This window comes from Aquarana catesbeiana, linkage group LG01 (genome assembly GCF_042186555.1).
Source record: "Aquarana catesbeiana isolate 2022-GZ linkage group LG01, ASM4218655v1, whole genome shotgun sequence".
In the NCBI taxonomy this organism is placed as follows: Eukaryota; Metazoa; Chordata; class Amphibia; order Anura; family Ranidae; genus Aquarana; species Aquarana catesbeiana.
In genome coordinates, this window is record NC_133324.1 from 573,850,432 (window position 1) to 573,871,273 (window position 20,842).

The 20,842-nt window shown below is 42.1% G+C and overlaps 1 protein-coding gene across 3 annotated transcripts in view; it reads left to right on the forward strand.

The window, feature by feature from the left end:
* CHRNB3 (cholinergic receptor nicotinic beta 3 subunit) overlaps window positions 1-20,842 on the forward strand; it is a 93,846-nt gene that overhangs the window by 40,670 nt on the left and 32,334 nt on the right. For all 3 annotated transcript variants that reach the window (XR_012235745.1, XM_073597628.1, XM_073597634.1), the window contains one exon: window positions 18,765-18,916. Coding sequence is in view for 2 of the 3 variants with exons in the window: in XM_073597628.1 (XP_073453729.1) it covers window positions 18,765-18,916 (152 nt within the window). In the remaining variant the exon portion in view is untranslated. The remainder of the gene's footprint in view (window positions 1-18,764; window positions 18,917-20,842) is intronic.

Here is a 20,842-nt window from a genome sequence, read left to right on the forward strand (position 1 = left end):
TCTTATAGAGAGAGATGGATTATCGCTTTATCACTGGAGTTAACCCCTTTTTTAAAGCATGGCAATATTCTGTTTGCTTTGTTAGCAGCAACTTGGCATTGCATGCTATTGCTGAGGCTATCATCTACTAGGACCCCCAGGTCCTTTTCCATTCTAGATTCCCCCAGAGGTTCACCCCCTAGTGAGTAGATTGCATTCGAATTTTTGCCTGCAAAGTGCCTGCAACCTTTCTTCATAACTAATATCCTCCAGACCCTTTATTAGCTTTGTTGCCCTTCTTTGTACTCGCTCCATTTCCAGTACATCCTTACTGAGGACTGGTGCCCAGAATTGGACAGCATACTCCAGGTGCGGCCAGACCAGAGTCTTATAGAGAGAGATGGATTATCGCTTTATCACTAGAGTTAATCCCCTTTTTAAAGCATGGCAATATTCTGTTTGCTTTGTTAGCAGCAGCTTGGCATTGCATGCTATTGCTGAGGCTATCATCTACTAGGACCCCCAGGTCCTTTTCCATTCTAGATTTCCCCAGAGGTTCACCCCCTAGTGAGTAGATTGCATTCAAATTTTTGCCACCCATATGCATTATTTTACATTTTCCTACATTAAACCTCATTTGTCATGTAGTTGCCCACCCTATTCATTTGTTCAGATCTTCTTGCAAGGTTTCCACATCCTGTTATTGCCCTGCTTAGCTTAGTGTCATCTGCAAATACAGAGGTTGAGCTGTTTACCCCATCCTCCAGGTCGTTTATGACAAATTAAACAGGATTGGTCCCAGCACAGAACCCTGGGGGATTCCACTTCCCACCCCTCACCATTCCGGGTATTCCCCATTTGTCACCACTCTCTGAACTCGCCCTTGTAGCCAGTTTTCAATCCATGTACTCACTCTATGGTCCATGCCAACGGACCTTACTTTGTACATTAAATGTTTATGGGGAACTGTGTCAAATGCTTTTGCAAAGTCCAGGTACACCTATGGGCCTTCCTTTATCTAGATGGCAGCTCACCTCCTCATAGAAGGCTGTTCCCCTGAGAGGCAATGGGATTTTCCCTGGATAAATTTTACCTATAAATGTTAGTACCCAGTTATATGTACATTTAGGAAAAGAATCCAGGCCTATTTTAAAGCAATCTACTGAGCTTGCCAGGACCACCTCTGGAGGGAGTCTATTCCACATTTTCACAGCTATTACTGTGAAGAAACCTTTCCATATTTGGAGATGAAATCTTTTTTCCTCTAGACGTAAAGAATGCCCCCTTGTCCTCTGTGATGACTTTAAAGTGAATAACGCAACACCTAATTCACTATATGGACCACTTATGTGTTTGCACATGTTGATCATATCCTCCCTTAATCTCTTCTTCTCAAGAGGAAATAGATTCAGTTCCTGTAATCTTTCTTCATAGTTGAGCTCCTCCATGCCTTTTATCAGTTTGGTTGCCCTTCTCTGCACTTTTTCTAGTTCCCCCATATCCTTTTTGAGAAGTGGTGCCCAAAACTGAACAGCATATTCCAGATGAGGTCTTACTAATGATTTGTACTGGTACAAAATGATATCTCTCTCTCTCTGGAGTTTGCAGCTTGGCATTGCATGCTATTATTGAACTTATGATCTACCAAAAGCCCCAGATCCTTCTCCACCATTGATTCCCCCAGTTGTACCCCACTAGTATGTATGATGCATACATAGGGTCCCAGCTCTTAACCTTGGGGTACACCACTGATAGCCTTAGACCATTCAGAGTAATGCCCCATACACACGGTCGGACATTGATCGGAAATGCCGACAACAAAATCCTAGGATTTTTTCCGACGGATGTTGGCTCAAACTTGTCTTGCATACACACGGTCACACAAAGTTGTCGGAAAATCCGATCGTTCTAAACGCGGTGACGTAAAACACGTACAACAGGGACATATTACATTTAATGGAGCAGACATTAAACTTTTCCAGGATCTCTCACAGATAACCCTACAGAACAGGCGCTCCCTGTGCCCCCTGCTGGATGTACTACGCAACCGCAACATCCAATATAGGTGGAAATTCCCTTTCTGCTTATCTGCCACTCTCAGAGGTCGAACGGCTCTCCCCCAGACCCCTGAAGATCTATCCACTTTCTGCAAGCAATTAGACATCCCTATGGTGGACATACCGGAATGGTACTCATTCTATTTCCCCTCAGACCCGTGGAAGCCTGTCTCCCACAGTTCATCACCCAAAGCTCAACGCCCACGTTCCAGACGACGCAGATTGGATCACTCCTCACCTGGAAACCGCCAATCGAGAAGAGATATGCCCTCACAATGCGTGGAAGGCGACATCACCCCACGTAGAGGATACCAAGAAGAATGATCTATTATTGATCTTTTCCCTTTTCCCATTCCTATACCTACATTAGTAAGTTGGACCACCTCTGCGTTGTTCTGACCGTTACTTTTACCTGAACTGTTTATTTGTTATGCTTGTTTTTTCCTTTTTTCTGTATTTTTGCTCAAAGCATTGAATCTCCAGAGACTCCCAGCACCTCACATTTTACTAGGTCACAAAACATCTGACCTATCTTTGGAATTCACCCACTTTCCTAGAAGGTACTGTTACCGTTCCTACACGCTCACCTTAGTAGCAGACATCTTTCCATAGGAGAAATCGTGTCATGACTAATTCTGATACTATCTTTCCTACCCGTTATGTTGTATTGCAGATCTTACTTCTATTTTTGCTATATCTTATAACTGTACAATGTAACGTGAAACAAAACACCTTAGGCGATATTCCCAGGCTCAGACTCTGCTCCACTTAATCACATATAGCCTGAATACGCCTACATGTAATCGTTGCTGCTAAATCACCTTCCCCTCAGCCGAGATGAGACTAATTACCATACACCCCTAAACCCTGAATCTCTTTAGCTATACAGTACCCTAAGCAGTGAAACGCACTATAGACCTGGATTTTCAATCCAACGACGACCATATAGAACACGTACCCTGCTATATTCAGGTTGAAGACCGGGGAATATCTTAAGTCATTTATTGTGCAACCCAGCTGATATTGAAACTTCTCAACAGATGTTTCATGAGTCACGATAGTATATAAATATTATCCCCCAAAACTACCAAATTCAACTGCCTACCTACTAATCCAGCAAAACTACGCTGATGGGTAAGAACTGGGAGTCTGAGACTGGGAAGATGTATGAGGATCTAGCCATCTCTGATCCTACATAGCAGCGTTAAATCATAAATCATTACTTACATATTCTCTTACCGTTTAATACTTTTATTAAGAGTCTAATGTCTTTCTCTTTTAATAACTTACTTTAAGGTTTTTTTATTTAACTCCACTATACCCATGCTACTAACTAGTACCTGATACAAACTGTAAGATACCACTTACTACAAAACGTCCCCTACAATATTTCCCTACTCCTTACTCCACGAAACCTCTTTCAAATTATGCACTCACATAACATTCATAGTTCCCTCTTTTATATCTGCTTATCCTCTTCGTCCTCCCTAGTGTTATAGAGCTTAATCCCCTCCTAGTTTACTGTCCCCACACAGCTGTCCACACGGACCAGAGCTGACGTTCCGGACCTTCTCCCCCCAGGTGGTTAAGCAAGCCTACAACCACCACTGATACTCGGAACCCCCTATTCCATTTATTTTCTTTCAAACTCCTCTTTTCTAACCCTATCCCTACTGACTCCTCTTTACTTTCCTTTTTTTACCCTTTCATTTCCTGAGGCCGCTCCTCCCTCTCCCTCCCCCATATAGAAACACAGAATTATTTTGCTTTCTTTATACAAAAGTCACTAAGTTTTACCAGTTCAATTCTTCTGTCCTTACCTACCCCCCAAAATAAACATACATCATGCAACAACGACAACCATCCAAACAACACCTGTCATTGAAATGCCTATCACTTAACGTGAAGGGCCTCAATCTTCCGGAGAAGAGATCACAAGTCCTCTCTGCCCTAACAAAACACAAAGCACACTTCTTAATGTTGCAGGAAACTCACTTCCGTACAGATACTGTACCCAAACTAGCAAACCATGTTTACACACGAGTTTTACATTCTACAAACCCAATCTCCAAAACTAAAGGAGCCACCATTCTCATTTCAAAACATGCTGATTTCAAACTAACTGACTCACTGATTGACCACGACGGAAGATACATTTTTATCAAGGGCACGTTTGCTTCCAAACCAATCATGCTTGCAAATATTTATTGCCCGAATACCCACCAAGTAACATTCTTCAAGGAAATCTGTGACCTTCTTTCCACCTTCCAAGAAGGCATAGTGATTCTAGGTGGAGATTTCAATGTCCCACTAAACCCAACACTAGACTCATCCACAGGCACATCCACGCTTCCGTATCGGGCATTACGACAGATTAAACTTCAATTACAAACCCTAACCCTCAACGACACATGGTATACCATGTTCCCAACCGTTAAAGACTATACCTTTTTCTCTTCTCCACACCAGAAGTACTCTAGAATAGATTACTTATTCTTTTCCCAGACAGATCTCTCTGTCCTGTCACAGGCCACAATAGAACCAATGTTCCTATCTGACCATCACCCCATCACGATGACTCTTACCTTCCCGGAAATTAAAAACACTTCCAAAACTTGGAGGTTGAACCCATCCCTCCTAAAAGACCTAGAAATACAAAGACAAATCACTACACGACTCAAATTATATTTTCAAGAAAATTCTACTCCAGACATCACACCCATCACACTTTGGGAAGCACACAAATGTGTTATTAGGGGAAAACTTATATCACTTGCTACCGCTGCAAAGAAAACGCACCAAGAACAAATCGCATCACTTATTACAACGATCAACAAACTCGAAGCGACACACAAACACTCTACCTCACAGAACACACTACAAGACCTTTTATACGCCCGCTCTTCTCTGATGACCGAATTAGGAAAACGTACCAGACGACAATATATTCTTAGATAGAGAGTGTTTTATGAGCACGGTAATAAAAGCGGAAGACTTCTAGCCCGCACGATTCAAGCTGCTAAAACTACCTCGATCATTCACTAGATTCGAGACAAACAAGGGACACTTCTCTCTAAGAATAAAGACATAACCAAATACTTTGAAAACTTCTACTCCAAGCTTTACAACCTCCCTCGACCCTCTACCGAATCAACTGATATGACTGACCGAATTTCCTAAATAAAAGACTTCCTAAAGGAACACTGCCCCAAACCTATCACCGCACAACAAGCAGAAAATCTTGAACTCCCACTCACTATCGAGGAACTACATCTAGCAATTAAACAAACAAAAGTAGGTAAAAGCCCAGGCCCAGATGGTCTCCCCCTGATATACTACAAAAGATTTTCAGATGCCCTCGCACGCAGGATGATAGCAGCATTTAATTCCCTATCAAATCCACTCACTCCCCCAGGCAACATGCTAGAAGCCCACATGGCTGTTATACCCAAGGTAGGAAAAGACCCTCTAGAGGTATCTAACTACAGGCCCATATCGTTGCTAAATGTAGATATCAAACTCTACGCGAAAATGTTGGCAAGCAGGCTATTACCCCTTATCCCTGACCTCATCTTAACTGACCAAGTAGGCTTTGTCCCCGGTAGAGAGGCCAGAGAAAACACCATACGCACTTTAAATATCCAACATTGGCTCACCATATCAAAATCTAAGGGATTTCTCCTATCACTAGATGCTGAGAAGGCGTTTGACAGGGTGGCCTGGGATTACATGCGAGAGGTACTAAAAGGCATTGGCCTGCCACTGCGCATGTTTACACACATCAATGCTCTATACACTAATCCCTCGGCAAGGGTTAAAGCAAATGGCCTCCTGTCGAACGCCTTCCCTATCAACAATGGCACTCGTCAGGGATGCCCATTATCCCCCTGATATTTCTCCTAATATTAGAACCCCTCCTTAATAAAATTTGAACAAATCCAGACATTCAAGGCATCTCTATTAACAACAAAGAATTTAAAGTAGCCGCATTTGCGGATGATATTTTACTGTCCCTACAGGCACCTTGGACGACCTTGCCCAACCTGCTAAAAGATATCACACACTTCGGTACCCTATCGAACCTCAAAATCAATTATTCCAAATGTCAAGCCTTAAATATATCTTTACCCCCACAAGACGCATTACATTGCCAAGACTCCTTCCCTTTCCAATGGAAAAGAAAAGCCATCACCTACCTCGGCATCCAAATTACTAGACGACTGACAAACCTATATGACTACAACTTTCTACACACTCTTTCAAAGATACAAGTGGACATGAAAAACTGGGCCAACTTAAATGTTTCATGGTTTGGCTGCTCGGCCTTAATAAAAATGATTGTCCTCCCCCGTCTCCTTTATCTTATACAGACGATCCCTATTCACCTGCCTCCCTCCTTTTTCTCAATCTACAAAAAAGCCTGTACAGCCTTCATATGACATAACAACACCCCACGCATTAAATACTCACGGTTGACAAGTACTAAAACCAAAGGAGGAATAGCCTTACCAGACCTCCACAAATACTTCCTAGCCTGTCACTTAACTAGAATAATTGACTGGAAAACTCACAAACTGGGAAAGGTTTGGGTTATGTTAGAGAACTCATTCTTTCACAACCCCTTACACATCCTCCCCTGGATCTCACCAAAACATTGGCCACATACCATCAAAACACACCCACTCATATATTCCTCACTGCTGGCTTTTCACAAGGCAATTTCCTCTCACCACATATCTTCCCAACCAGGACCACTGACCTCCCTGAGGGGAAATCCTGATTTCCCCCCCGAGTTTGTCAGCTACATTCCTATGACAAGAATAGCCACATGATAAAATCCTGACTCATCGCCTCTTCTATAAAGGCCAACTCCGTTCCTACGACAGTTTGATATCAATGTCACGCACAAAATCGTTCCCCTTCTGGTCATTCAGACAGCTGAGACATTTCTTTAGTCCCAAGGACAACACTGACACATGGACAAGAAAGCTCACACCATTTGAAGCTCTTTACTCTCTTACCACCCCACAAAGACACCTGATATCCCTTATATACTCCTTTCTCCAGGATGATTCCCATCAACCACAGAAGGAACCTGCTCGATTATCTTGGGGAAGAGGCATGCAAAAAACCTTCACTGATGAAGAATGGGAAACCATTAACACATATGTACATAAGGGATCATTAAATGTGGCGATTCAAGAAAATGGCTATAAAATAGTCACGAAATGGTACAGGACCCCTTCCCGCTTGCATAAATTCACACCTACAATCTCAAACATATGTCGGCAAACGGGAGGTGGGATCTATGATCCACATATGGTGGGAGTGCTCTGAACTCCAACCCTTTTGGGAAAAGATTCATTCCATAATAGCTCAAGTAACCACTTACACACTAGAATATAACTCGGCTCAATATCTCCTCCATCACACAACCCTGTCTAAACGAACTTACTTCAAATCTCTGGCTATGCACATGGTCAAAGCAGCCAGGCTATGCATCCCAGTACACTGGCGATCAACTGATATACCTACCATTAGAGAATGGCTCACCAGGGTTGCAAGGATTGAGGAGATGGAAGAACTAATATACATATCACAAGATCGCATTCAAAAATGTAACGCCACTTGGGCGTGCTGGACACACTTCAAAACTACTGATCAATTTCGATCCTACTTCCCTTCATGATACTCCATTCTCCAACCACACCTGACTCGATCCCCCGAAAGCCTGATAAAGACATTAGAATTTAGAGAGGGGGAGTGGCCTCTCTTACCCTCCTTCCCCTTTCCATCCCCCCATACTATTCCTCTTCTCTCTCCCCTACTACTCCTCCTTTCTACCCATCCTTCCCCTCTTACCCTTACTGTTTCTTCTCAAAACGCCTTACCCTCATCTCACCTAAACCACTCTCGCACCATCATACCGAAATGACCAACAGATCAGGAATAACTCGTCTGCCATTTGCCGATCTTTCCTCAACACTCAAGAAAAGGTTCTCCTAAACACTTTGGAGAGAATGACAATCACCGATACCTATAGACAACAATCAATAACAACCATAACTCCCTCACACACACAACTTCCCTCACAATGTTTTTATGTTGGTCTCCCATATAATTATCTTATTATGCTATGATCTGTTTGTATGGTTTCAAATCTAAAGATCTTTTCCTCCATGGCTTCAGATTTGGCAACTGTTTTTATCCTGCCTTTCAGTAATAATGTCATGGATGCTCCTTACTGTATTACTGTTCAAATACTGTATGTACACTTCTGTTACCCCTTTCAATAAACTTTTTTGTGGAAAAAAAAAAAAGAATGCAACAAGAAATGTAAGGGTGCAATAAGGACGGCTAAGATAGAACATGAAAGACACATAGCGGAGGAGAGCAAAAAAAATCCCAAGAAATTCTTTAAGTATGTAAACAGTAAAAAAGGGAGGACAGACCATATTGGCCCCATAAAGAATGAGGAAGGACATCTGGTTACAAAGGATGGGGAGATGTTGAAGGTATTGAAATTTTTCTTCTCCTCAGTCTTCACGAGGGAATCGGGGGGCTTCAGTAACCAAAACTGCAGTGTTTATCTTTTTGACACATCACAGGAAGCACCTCCATGGTTAACAGAGGACAGACTTAAAATTAGACTTGAGAAACTTAACATTAATAAATCACCGGGACCAGATGACTTGCACCCGAGGATACTTAGGGAACTCAGTAAAGTAATTGCCAGACCATTGTTCCTAATTTTTACTGACAGTCTACTGACTGGAATGGTACCAGCTGATTTGAGAAAAGCCAATGTAGCACCAATATTTAAAAAGGGCCCAAAAGACATCCCTGGGAATTACAGACCAGTTTGCATAACATCAATAGTATGTAAAATCTTGGAGGAGATGGTAAGGGACTATATACAAGATCTTAGTAATGAGAACAGTATCATTAGCAGTAATCAGCATGGATTCATGAAGAATCGTTCTTGCCAAACCAATCTACTAACCTTCTATGAGGAGGTGAATTGCCAGCTAGATAAAGGAAGGCCCGTAGACGTGGTGTATCTGGATTTTGCAAAGGCATTTGACACAGTTCCCCATAAACATTTACTGTACAAAATAAGGTTGGTTGGCATGGACCATAGGGGGAGTACATGGATTGAAAACTGGCTACAATGGCGAGTTCAGAGGGTGGTGATAAATGGGGAGTACTCAGAATGGTCAGGGGTGGGTAGTGGGGTCCCCCAGGGTTCTGTGCTGGGACCAATCCTATTTAATTTGTTCATAAACGACCTGGAGGATGGGGTAAACAGTTCAATCTCTGTATTTGCGGACGATACTAAGCTAAGCAGGGCAATAACTTCTCCGCAGGACGTGGAAACCTTGCAAAAAGATCTGAACAAATTAATGGGGTGGGCAACTACATGGCAAATGAGGTTCAATGTAAATGTAAAATATTGCATTTGGGTGGCAAAAATATGAATGCAATCTATACATTGGGGGGAGAACCTCTGGGGGAATCTAGGATGGAAAAAGACCTGGGGGTCCTAGTAGATGATGGGCTCAGCAATGGCATGCAATGCCAAGTTGCTGCTAACAAAGTAAACAGAATATTGGCATGCATTAAAAAGGGGATCAACTCCAGAGATAAAACGATAATTCTCCCGCTCTACAAGACTCTGGTCCGGCCGCACCTAGAGTATGCTCTCCAGTTCTGGGCACCAGTCCTCAGGAAGGATGTACTAGAAATGGCGTGAGTACAAAGAAGGGAAACAAAGCTAATAAAGGGTCTGGAGGATATTAGTTATGAGGAAAGGTTGCAAGCACTGAACTTATTCTCTCTGGAGAAGAGACGCTTGAGAGGGGATATGATTTCAATATACAAATACCGTACTGGTGACCCAACAATAGGAATAAAACTTTTTCGCAGAAGACTCGTGGCCACTCATTAAAATTATGCCCTGTACACACGGTTGGATTTTACGACGGAAAATGTGTGATAGGACCTTGTTGTCGGAAATTCCGACCGTGTGTAGGCTCCATCACACATTTTCCATCGGATTTTCCGACACACAAAGTTTGAGAGCAGGCTATAAAATTTTCTAACAAAATCCATTGTCGGAAATTCCGATCGTGTGTACACAAATCCGACGCACAAAGTGCCACGCATGCTCAGAATAAATAAAGAAATGAAAGCTATTGGCTACTGCCCCGTTTATAGTCCCGACGTAAGTGTTTTACGTCACCGCGTTCAGAATGATCAAATTTTCCGACAACTTTGTGTGACCGTGTGTATGCAAGACAAGTTTGAGCCAACATCCGTCAAAAAAAATCCTAGGAGTTTGTTGTTGGAATGTCCGATCAATGTCCGACCGTGTGTACGGGGCATTAGAAGAAAAGAGGTTTAACCTTAAACTACGTAGAGGGTTCTTTACTGTAAGAGCGGCAAGGATGTGGAATTCCACAGGCGGTGGTCTCAGCGGGGGGGCATTTCAAGAAACTATTAGATAAGCACCTGAATGACCGCAACATACAAGGATATACAATGTAATACTGACATATAATCACGCACATAGGTTGAACTTGATGGACTTGTGTCTTTTTTCAACCTCACCTACTATGTAACTATGTAACTATATGTAACTATGTATGGAGTTAATAATAAAAAAAAATTTAAATTTTTACATTGCGTCTTTTTGCAAAATGGTGAAAATCGAACGTACACAAAAATGTGAATATCCAAATTTCTCTAAAAATCGGAAGGTTTTAATTTTTCCCTTACAGCTTTCAGAATTTGTGAAAGACCCCCAAAACCATATATTTTCTGAAAGCATATGACCTCTGGAATAAAAAGAAGGTGCTACTGATTTTTAAGACCCCACGGTATTTGCGCAAATGTTTATCAAACCAATATATTTGCAAAAAATACACTAAAACCATTATTAGCAGATTAAAACACAGCTAATTTTACAAAATTACTGCTAAGTCTCTACTAAATATAAAAGCTTAACCTGTATGGAGTTGATAAATAACAAAAAATTTACATTTTTACGTTGCGCCTTTTTGCAAAATGGTGAAAATCGAACGTATGCAAAAATGTAAATATCCAAGTTTCACAAAAAATCTGAAGATTTTCATTTTTCCCTTACAGCTTTCAGAATTTGTGAAAGACCCCCAAAACCATATATTTTCTGAAAGCATATGACTTCTAGAATAAAAAGAAGGTGCTACTGATTTTTAAGACCCTGCAGTATTTGTGCAAATGTTTATTAAAGCAATATTTTTGCTAAAAATACACTAAAATCATTATTAGCAGATAAAAACACAGCTAATTTTACAAAAATCCTGCTAAATTCCAACTAAATATAAAAGCTTAACCTGCATGGAGTTAATACATAACAAATATTTGGAAGTTTGAAATTGCGCCTTTTTGAGAAATAGTGAAAATCGGACCTATGCAAACGTTTCTTAGAAAATCTGGAGGTTTTCCCTTTTAACTTACAGCTTTCAGAATTTGTAAAATACCCCCCAAACCATACATTTTCTGAAAGCATGTGGCCATTAGAATAAAAATGAGGAGATAATGTTTTTTAAGGCAGCGTGATATTTGCGTAAATGTTTATCAAATCAATATAAAAATACACTAAAATCATTAATAGTGAATTCATACGTGGCAAAATGTACAAAATTTCTACTAAATTCCTAGTAAATATAAAAGTTAAAACTATATTGAGTTAATAAATAACAAATATTTGTAAATTTTAAATTGCACCTTTTTGTGAAATGGTGAAAACTGAAGGTACGCATAACTGTAAATAACAACAATTTATTAAAAAAATCTGGAGGTTATCATTTTTCACTTACAGCTTTCAGAATTTGAAAATACCCCTCAAACTAGACATTTTCTAAAAGCACATGACCTGTAGAATAACAAAAAAGCGCTACTGATTTTTCAGAGGAAAGCAGGAGATAGAGGGAGTGGGGCCGAGGGGGTGGGCTCCATGTTTGAATGGACACAGAGAGCTGTGACTTGGCTTGGGTACCCCCATAGTAAGCGGTTTGCTGTGGGGGCACTCAACAGGAAGGAGGGGCCAAGGAAGCCAAAGAGGGACCCGAGTAGAGGAGGATCTGGGCTGCTCTGTTCAAAACCACTACACAGAGCAGATAAGTATAACATGTTTGTTATTTTTAGAGAAAAAAAAATAGACTTTAGTATTACTTTAATGTTTTGTTTCAGCCAGACTAACTACAGTGGGGACAGAAAGTATTCAGACCCCCTTAAATTTCTCACTCTTTGTTATATTGCAGCCATTTGCTAAAATCATTTAAGTTTATTTTTTTTCCTCATTAATGTACACACAGCTACCCATATTGACAGAAAAACACTGAATTGTTGACATTTTTGCAGATTTATTAAAAATGAAAAACTGAAATATCACATGGTCCTAAGTATTCAGACCCTTTGCTCGGTATTTAGTAGAAGCACCCTTTTGATCTAATACAGCCATGAGTCTTTTTGGGAAAGATGCAACAAGTTATTCACACCTGGATTTGGGGATCCTCTGCCATTCCTCCTTGCAGATCGTCTCCAGTTCTGTCAGGTTGGATGGTAAGCGTTGGTGGACAGCCATTTTTAGGTCTCTCCAGAGATGCTGAATTGGGTTTAAGTTAGGGCTCTGGCTGGGCCATTTAAGAACAGTCACAGAGTTGTTGTGAAGCCACTCCTTCATTATTTTAGCTGTGTGCTTAGGGTCATTGTCTTGTTGGAAGGTAAACCTTCGGCCCAGGCTGAGGTCCTAAGCACTCTGGAGAAGGTTTTCGTCCAGGATATCCTGTACTTGGCCGCATTCATCTTTCCCTCGATTGCAACCAGTCGTCCTGTCCCTGCAGCTGAAAAACACCCCCACACCATGATGCTGCCACCACCATGCTTCACTGTTGGGACTGTATTGGACAGGTGATGAGCAGTGCCTGTTTTTCTCCACACATACCGCTTAGAATTAAGGCCAAAAAGTTCTATCTAAGTCTCATCAGACCAAAGAATTTTATTTTTCACCATCTTGGAGTCCTTCAGGTGTTTTTTAGCAAATTCCATGCGGGCTTGCATGTGTCTTGCACTGAGGAGAGGCTTCCGTCGGGCCACTCTGCCATAAAGCCCCGACTGGTGGAGGGCTGCAGTGATGGTTGACTTTCTACAACTTTCTCCCATCTCCCGACCGCATCTCTGGAGCTCAGCCACAGTGATCTTTGGGTTCTTCTTTACCTCTCTCACCAAGGCTCTTCTCCCCCGATAGCTCAGTTTGGCCGGAGGGCCAGCTCTAGGAAGGGTTCTGGTCGTCCCCAAACGTCTTCCATTTAAGGATTATGGAGGCCACTGAGCTCTAAGGAACCTTAAGTGCAGCAGAATTTTTTTTGTAACCTTGGCCAGATCTGTGCCTTGCCACAAATTTGTCTCTGAGCTCTTCAGGCAGTTCCTTTGACCTCATGATTCTCAATTGCTCTGACATGCATTGTGAGCTGTAAGGTCTTATATAGACAGGTGTGTGGCTTTCCTAATCAAGTCCAATCAGTATAATCAAACACAGCTGGACTCAAATGAAGGTGTAGAACCATCTCAAGGATGATCAGAAGAAATGGACAGTTAAATATATGAGTGTCACAGCAAAGGGTCTCAATACTTAGGACCGTGTGATATTTCAGTTTTTCTTTTTTAATAAATCTGCAAAAATGTCAACAATTCTGTGTTTTTATGTCAATATGGGGTGCTGTGCGTACATTAATGAGGAAAAAAAATGAACTTAAATGATTTTAGCAAATGACTGCAATATAACAAAGAGTGAAAAATTTAAAGGGGTCTGAATACTTTCCGTCCCCACTGTATGTAACTATAATAGTAACTTGAAATCTCTACATCCAGTTTCTGTATCATTTACGTGTGGGACAAAAATTAGGCTGTACAAAGATCACACACATGAAAATAAGTGGCCAGAATAAATTGCATCTTTTTCATGCATGTTAAATATCCAAGTACATTTCAAGGATATGATTGCTAACTTGCCAGTTGTCTGAAGACTAAGGCACCTTTCACATGAGAAGTCTGATCGGGTCTGCATGTCCGTTTCTTAGGTAGACCCAATCCAACCCTCCATTCTCCTCTATTGGCAGTCGGATGTAAATGCACTTGTGTTTGTTTACTTCCGGCTACCTCCAATCCGATCGAATACAACAAAGACAAACAGAAGGGGATCTGTTTCCCTCCGTCTGGTCAGATCTGATCTGAGGGCAGTCGGGTGTAAACGGACAGCCGGTTCTCCTCCCAATGGTGCTACTTAGCAGAGTCAACAGTATGTTTTCAGTTGTCTGTAGGAATGGCATACAGGCAACCAGTGGCGTCGCTAGGGGGTGGATACTGGGCTATAGCCCTGAATCTGGGGCCCATAGCCCCGAGTCTCTTAACTAGGGTTGGCTCCGGGCTCCATCTAGTCAGCTGGTGGCTGGGGGAGGAACATGACTAGTTAATGTTATCAGGAAGTACTTATGTATATTCAGCAGTTCCGACAATTCAATCACTGTCCTGACGTCCACATCTGTACCAATCTGCCGGGCAATGTAATTGTTGGGAACCACAGCCCTCCTCCCGATGTAATGGGGGGCTCTCTGGGGACCCTGATGTATTGAGGGGGGCTGTGATTTAAGTGGGGATCCACACTCAGATATGTAATAAGATTTTATATATCATATATATATATATATATATATATATATATATATATATATATATATATATATACATACATACACATGTATATTATATTAATGTGTATGCCCGCCCAAGCATATGTCTTTCTTTACTTCGCTGCTAAGGGCTCTAGCCTCAGATCTTTTGTAGACCTAGCAACGCCCCTGCCGGCAACCACTGTAAGGGGATTATTTTTCCCACTGACCACCAATGTAAGGGACAGTTTTCCCTCTGAAACCTGATTAATTTGTTTTAGAAGGTATTCCTGTGAGCCTGAAAGTTATTTTAATGGTTCATATGGGGTAAAAAGGTTGACAAAGGCTGGCTTAAATTTACAGTATCTCACAAAAGTAAGTACACCCCTCACATTTTTGTAAATGTTTTATTATATATTTTCATGTGACAACACTGAAGAAATGACACTTTGCTACAATGTAAAGTAGTGAGTGTACAGCTTGTATAACAGTGCTAATTTTATGTCCCCTCAAAATAACTCAACACACAGCCATTAATGTCTAAACTGCTGGCAACAAAAGTGAGTACACCCCTAAGTGAAAATGTCCAAATTTGGCCCAATTAGCCATTTTTCCTCCTTGGTGTCATTTGACTCGCTAGTATTACAAGGTCTCTGGTGTGTTAAATTTGGTGTTATCGCTCTCACTCTCATACTGGTGACTGGAAGTTCAAAAATGCACCTCATGGCAAAGAACTCTCTGCGGATCTGAAAAAAAGAATTGTTGCTCTAAATAAAGATGGCCTAGGCTATAAGAAGATTGCCAAGACCCTGAAACTGAGCTGCAGCATGGTGGCCAAGACCATACAGTGGTTTAACAAGACAGGTTCCACTCAGAACAGGGCTCTCCATGGTCGGACAAAGAAGATGAGTGCATGTGCTCAGCGTCATATCCAGAGGTTGTCTTGTCTGCGAAGTAGACGAGTGCTGCCAGCTTTGCTGCAGAGGTTGAAGGGGTAGGGGGTCAGCCTGTCAGTGCTCAGACCATACGTCGCACACTGCATCAAATTGGTCTCTATGGCTGCCGTCGCAGAAGGAAGACTCTTCTAAAGATGATGCACAAGAAAGCCTGCAAACAGTTTGCTGAAGACAAGCAGACTAAGGACATGGATTACTGGAACCATGTCTTGTGGTCTGATGAGACCAAGATAAACTTATTTGGCTCAGATGGTGTCAAGAGTGTGTGGCAGCAACCAGGTGAGGACTACAAAGACAAGTGTGTCTTGCCTACAGTCAATCATGGTGGTGAGAATGTCATGGTCTGGGGCTGTATGAGTGCTGCCGCCTGCCGACACTGGGGAGCTACAGTTCACTGAGGGAACTATGAATGCCAACATGTACTGTGACATACTCAAGCAAAGCATGATCCCCTCCCTTCAGAGACTGAGCCGCTGGGCAGTATTCCAACATGATAACGACCCCAAACACACCTCCAAGACAACCACTGCCTTGCTAAAGAAGCTGAGGGTAAAGGTGATGGACTGGCCAAGCATGTCTCCAGACCTAAATCCTATTAAACATCTGTGGGGCATCCCCAAACGAAAGGTGGAAGAGCGCAAGGTCTCTAACATCCACAGCTCTGTGATGTTGTCAGGGAGGAGTGGAAGAGGACTCCAGTGGCAACCTGTGAATCTCTGGTGAACTCCATGCCTAAGTGGGTTAAGGCTGTGCTGGGAAATAATGGTGGCCACACAAAATATTGACACTTTGTGCCCAATTTGGACATTTTTACATCGGGGTGTACTCACTTTTTCTTGCCAGCGGTTTAGACATTCATGGCTGTGTTGAGTTATTTTGAGGGGACAGCAAATTTACACTGTTATACAAGCTGTACACTCACTACTTTACATTTTAGCAAAGTGTCATTTCTTCAGTGTTGTCACATGAAAAGATAGAATAAAATATTTACAAAAATGTGAGGGGTGTACTCACTTTTGTGGGATACTGTATATTGCCAATGAAGCTAGCATAAATAAATACATTTGACCTGATTTCCGTCTTATGCAATTCCTTGTTCAGCAGTACTCATAATGGGAGAAAGAGGGATATTGCTTGGGAAAAGTGAGATGTCCTGCATACTATAACAAGGAGCATGCTGAAAAAAATAGAACAGAGAGATTAATGCATCAGTCTGTTGCTGGAAGCAAGAAGGTGACTAGTAACAGGCAAGGTACAGAAGGTGATCTGTGTTGCCTAACTGCAGCAGAGTAAAGCCAGGTCATCAGACCAACTCTGCTCCTAAGTATGATGTTTTTCTTACCGCTTTAACCTCTTGCTGACTGCCTGCCATCAAAATGAATGGCTTCCCTGCACGTATTGCCATAGCTGTACGGCGGCTGCTTTAAGGTGTATATGGGGCTTGCGCGCGTGCCCACCTCGTCACTGAGGCGCCGATGCGCGTGCCCGCCGGCGGCAAAGTCCACCGGGCACCTGCGATCACTCCTGACAGAGCTAGATGTGTGTGTAAACACACATCCACATTCTGGCAGGGGAGAGGAGACATAGAACGTGTGTTCCTAGTAGAAGAATATATATCGGCCTAAACTGAGGAAGAAATTTGTTTTTTGTTTTTTTAAATTGGGGATATTTATTATAGCAAAAAGTAAAAAATATTGGGGGTTATTTACTAAAGGCAAATCCATGTTGCACTACAAGTGCAAACTACAATTGCAAGGTGCACTTGAAATTACACTGAAAGTGCACTTGGAAGTCCAGTCGCTGTAAATCTGAGGGGTAAATCTGAAATGAGGGGAAGCTCTGCTGATTTTATTATCCAATCATGTGCAAGCTAAAATGCTGTTTTTGTTTTTTTTCCTTGCATGTCCCCCTCGGATCTACAGCGACTTCCAAGTGTAGTTTGCACTTATAGTGCAAAGTGGATTTGCCTTTAGTAAATAACTCCGTTGTGTTTTCTTCAAAGTTTTTTTGGTTATAGCGCAGAAAATAAAAACCTGAGGTGATCAAATACCACCAAAAGAAGGCTCTATTTGTGGGAAAAAAAGGACATAAATTTTGTTTGGGTACAGCGTCACATGACCATGCAATTGTCAGCTAAAATGACATAGTGCCGTATCACAAAAATGGCCGGTCAGGAAGGGGGTAAATTCTTCCGGGGCTGAAGTGGTTAAAGGAGATCTAAAATCACAGCATGCACTTTCATTTTATAACATCAGCATTGTAATAGCAATACAAACAATAATTATTTTTGACAATCAAATATAATCTTTCTGTGTTTCATATACTGACTGTGCCTGTAGTTCAGAAAGCAGGCTCTGTGTAATATGTGACACAGCAGTGCCTACTCATAGGACATAATGAATATGGGGGAGATTTACTGAGTGTGGGAATGAAATCATGCGAGTCCAGCTGAACTCGCACAATTTCATTCTTGCATTTCAGTCCCGATTTTGGCGGCGATTTCATTGACAATGTCAATGGAAATCGCACCCCGAAATCACAAAAAGTAGTACAGAAACTTTTTGAAATCGGTGCAGCGCCGCAAAATGCAGGACAGTGCCATTGCCGGCAATTGCCGCCGATTTGACATGTCAAATCGCATGCCAAATCGCACCAATGTGAACCAGGGCTGATTGCCAAAGCTTAGCTGAACAAGCTGAAGTTAAAAGCTAATTGGTCACTATGCATAGCTGCCCACATTTTTGTAAACCCCCCCCCCCCCCCATGTGTCAATGCACTCAAGGAAGTAAATGCGTGAGGATCTTCACCAAGTAAGTTTTCAAACTTCAAGATCATTCAGACTAGTAGGAGTAGGCTAGCAATGGAATGTGGAAATGAATATAAGATTTTACATTTTGACTTTAGATACACTTTAAGAGAAATATAATCAGTGAAACTGCATCAATATCAAGGCATTAAAGTATGCATTTAGGTGCCTATAATATTGATAAATATTATCCTCTACATCATTAATGCAATGGAAGCATGCTAAAACTTATCAGAGGTCTTTTTTTTTGTTTAAGTCTTTTGCAGCATCCATCCTTTGGCAGAAATAGAAGATGCGCTCCTGCGGAACCTTTTTACAGGTTATCAGAAATGGGTTAGACCTGTTATAAACCCCAATAAAACAATAAAAGTGAATTTTGGCTTGAAGATATCACAGCTCGTTGATGTGGTAAGAAGGCATTTTAGTGTTTTTATCATATAGTCTTTTAACAACCACAATACAACTCATTTATATCACTCAAAGCCAAAGGAGCACAATTCACATAGTAGAGCACATGGCAACTAACTGAATTCCTCCTTTGGTTTTCTGACTTCAGTAAACTGAAATCTGGTTGGTTTCTTTTTTTTTTCAACAGAAAAACTTTTATTAAGGTGCAAGGCATATAGGCACGTGCATAGCAGTGCAAGAAACAAGAAGACATTGGTACATAATGTAAGCAACAGAAAGAAAAACAGTCAGCCATGAGCACAATGCAAAAATAAAGGTTCCATAGTTGGCCTTCAGATTGTGTATCTTATTGCAATGGGTTGGGGGGCAAGGTGCTGGAATTCTTCCCAATCAGTACAAGGAGGGGGGAGGGGAACCATAGGGTACAGGAGGAAAGGAGGGGATGGGAAAAAGGGGAAAAAGAGGGGGGGCAGAGAGGAAAGGCAAAGAGGACACACAAAAAGGAGGAAGGGGCAAGGAAAGGTTACATGAAGAGGGCACATATGCATACCAATGTAGGATTTGGCAATCTGGTTGGTTTCTGTACTATACATATCATTGTACTTTTACTTTGGTTTAATGAATAAGTTTGCTTGGCATTGGAATCTTATTATTCTTTTCTACAAAACACTTCCTATAAGATTAGATGCATATTGTTTACCTGTAAAAGCCTCCCCTGTGTAGACATCCAAAAGAGACTGAGACTGAAACTGAGTTTTTGTGCACTGCCATTTTGGGTCAGCAGCCCCAGCAGTATCACTCAAGTATTCAACTTCGCCATGCAGAATCTCTGGAGATGTCTGAAAAAGAGGGATGTTCGCAGCTGTGGTGACATCACTGATTCAGATCACATCCACAGGCATTAATTCATGACTGGTTTAAAGGCAGGCCCCGTAGGTCCAGAGAGCCCTGCAGTAGAAAGTTAAAGCACAACCCATCATTTCCTTTCACAATGTGCTGGTGCATGTGGTAGCGTGGGAACGAGAAGAGGCAAATGCAACAGTAGCAATCACCAGGAAGTTTGAGCCTGTGTATGTCAAGAAGGAGGCCCTGGCACCGTCACCCCTGTCGGCCATGTAAACAACACTGATGAAGCTAGCTCAGGACCTGGCCACCTTGAAGCAGGAGGTAGCCTCCTCTAAAAAGGACTCACCCCAACCTCATAGTGTCGAGAACCCATTGCACAAGGACTGGAAGAAGACAGGAAATGTTGGTAGTATGGTTGCTACGAACACATATCCAAGAACTGTGGGCGATCTGGACCCAGGAACCCTGCTAGACTGTCATTAAACTACTAACTCCCGGGGCAGGGGGATGACCCCTGCCACAGTCAACCCAAAGTTCCAACAAGTCTGAACTCATGGTCGCTCCGAGCCCAGTGGTGTCCACCCTAGTCAATGGGTAAGAAGTCTCATGTTTGATCGACACTGGGTCCGAGGTCACGGTTATGGAATATGATTTCTATGTGCAGAAATTTGGAGCCTGGGATTAGCTGGACCCCTTTTCGCTATCCCTCTAAACAGCCAATAATCTACCTATCCTTGTAGAAGTCATCACTTGGATGAACATTCAAATTGAGGACCAGGTGGTGAAGCAAGTAGTCGTAATCCAAGACCCAGTTATTTCCGCAGTGCCCGTGGTGAACATCTTGAAGGACTTGAATCTGCTCTGCCTGTTAGACAAATACAAGCATTCGGGCTGGCAGGCCCGTGGCTGCAGCTTGCGGGCAGTATGACTCATAGTACTTCAGGCTTTTGAAGCACAACGCAGCGCTGCTAAGAGGCAACCTGAACAAGAGGGGGTGGTCCATAAAGTTAATTTTGGCACCACTGCAAGAGGTGGTCTGGTTCCTGCCAATGGGGCCACAGGAAGCTACAAGGAGCTACA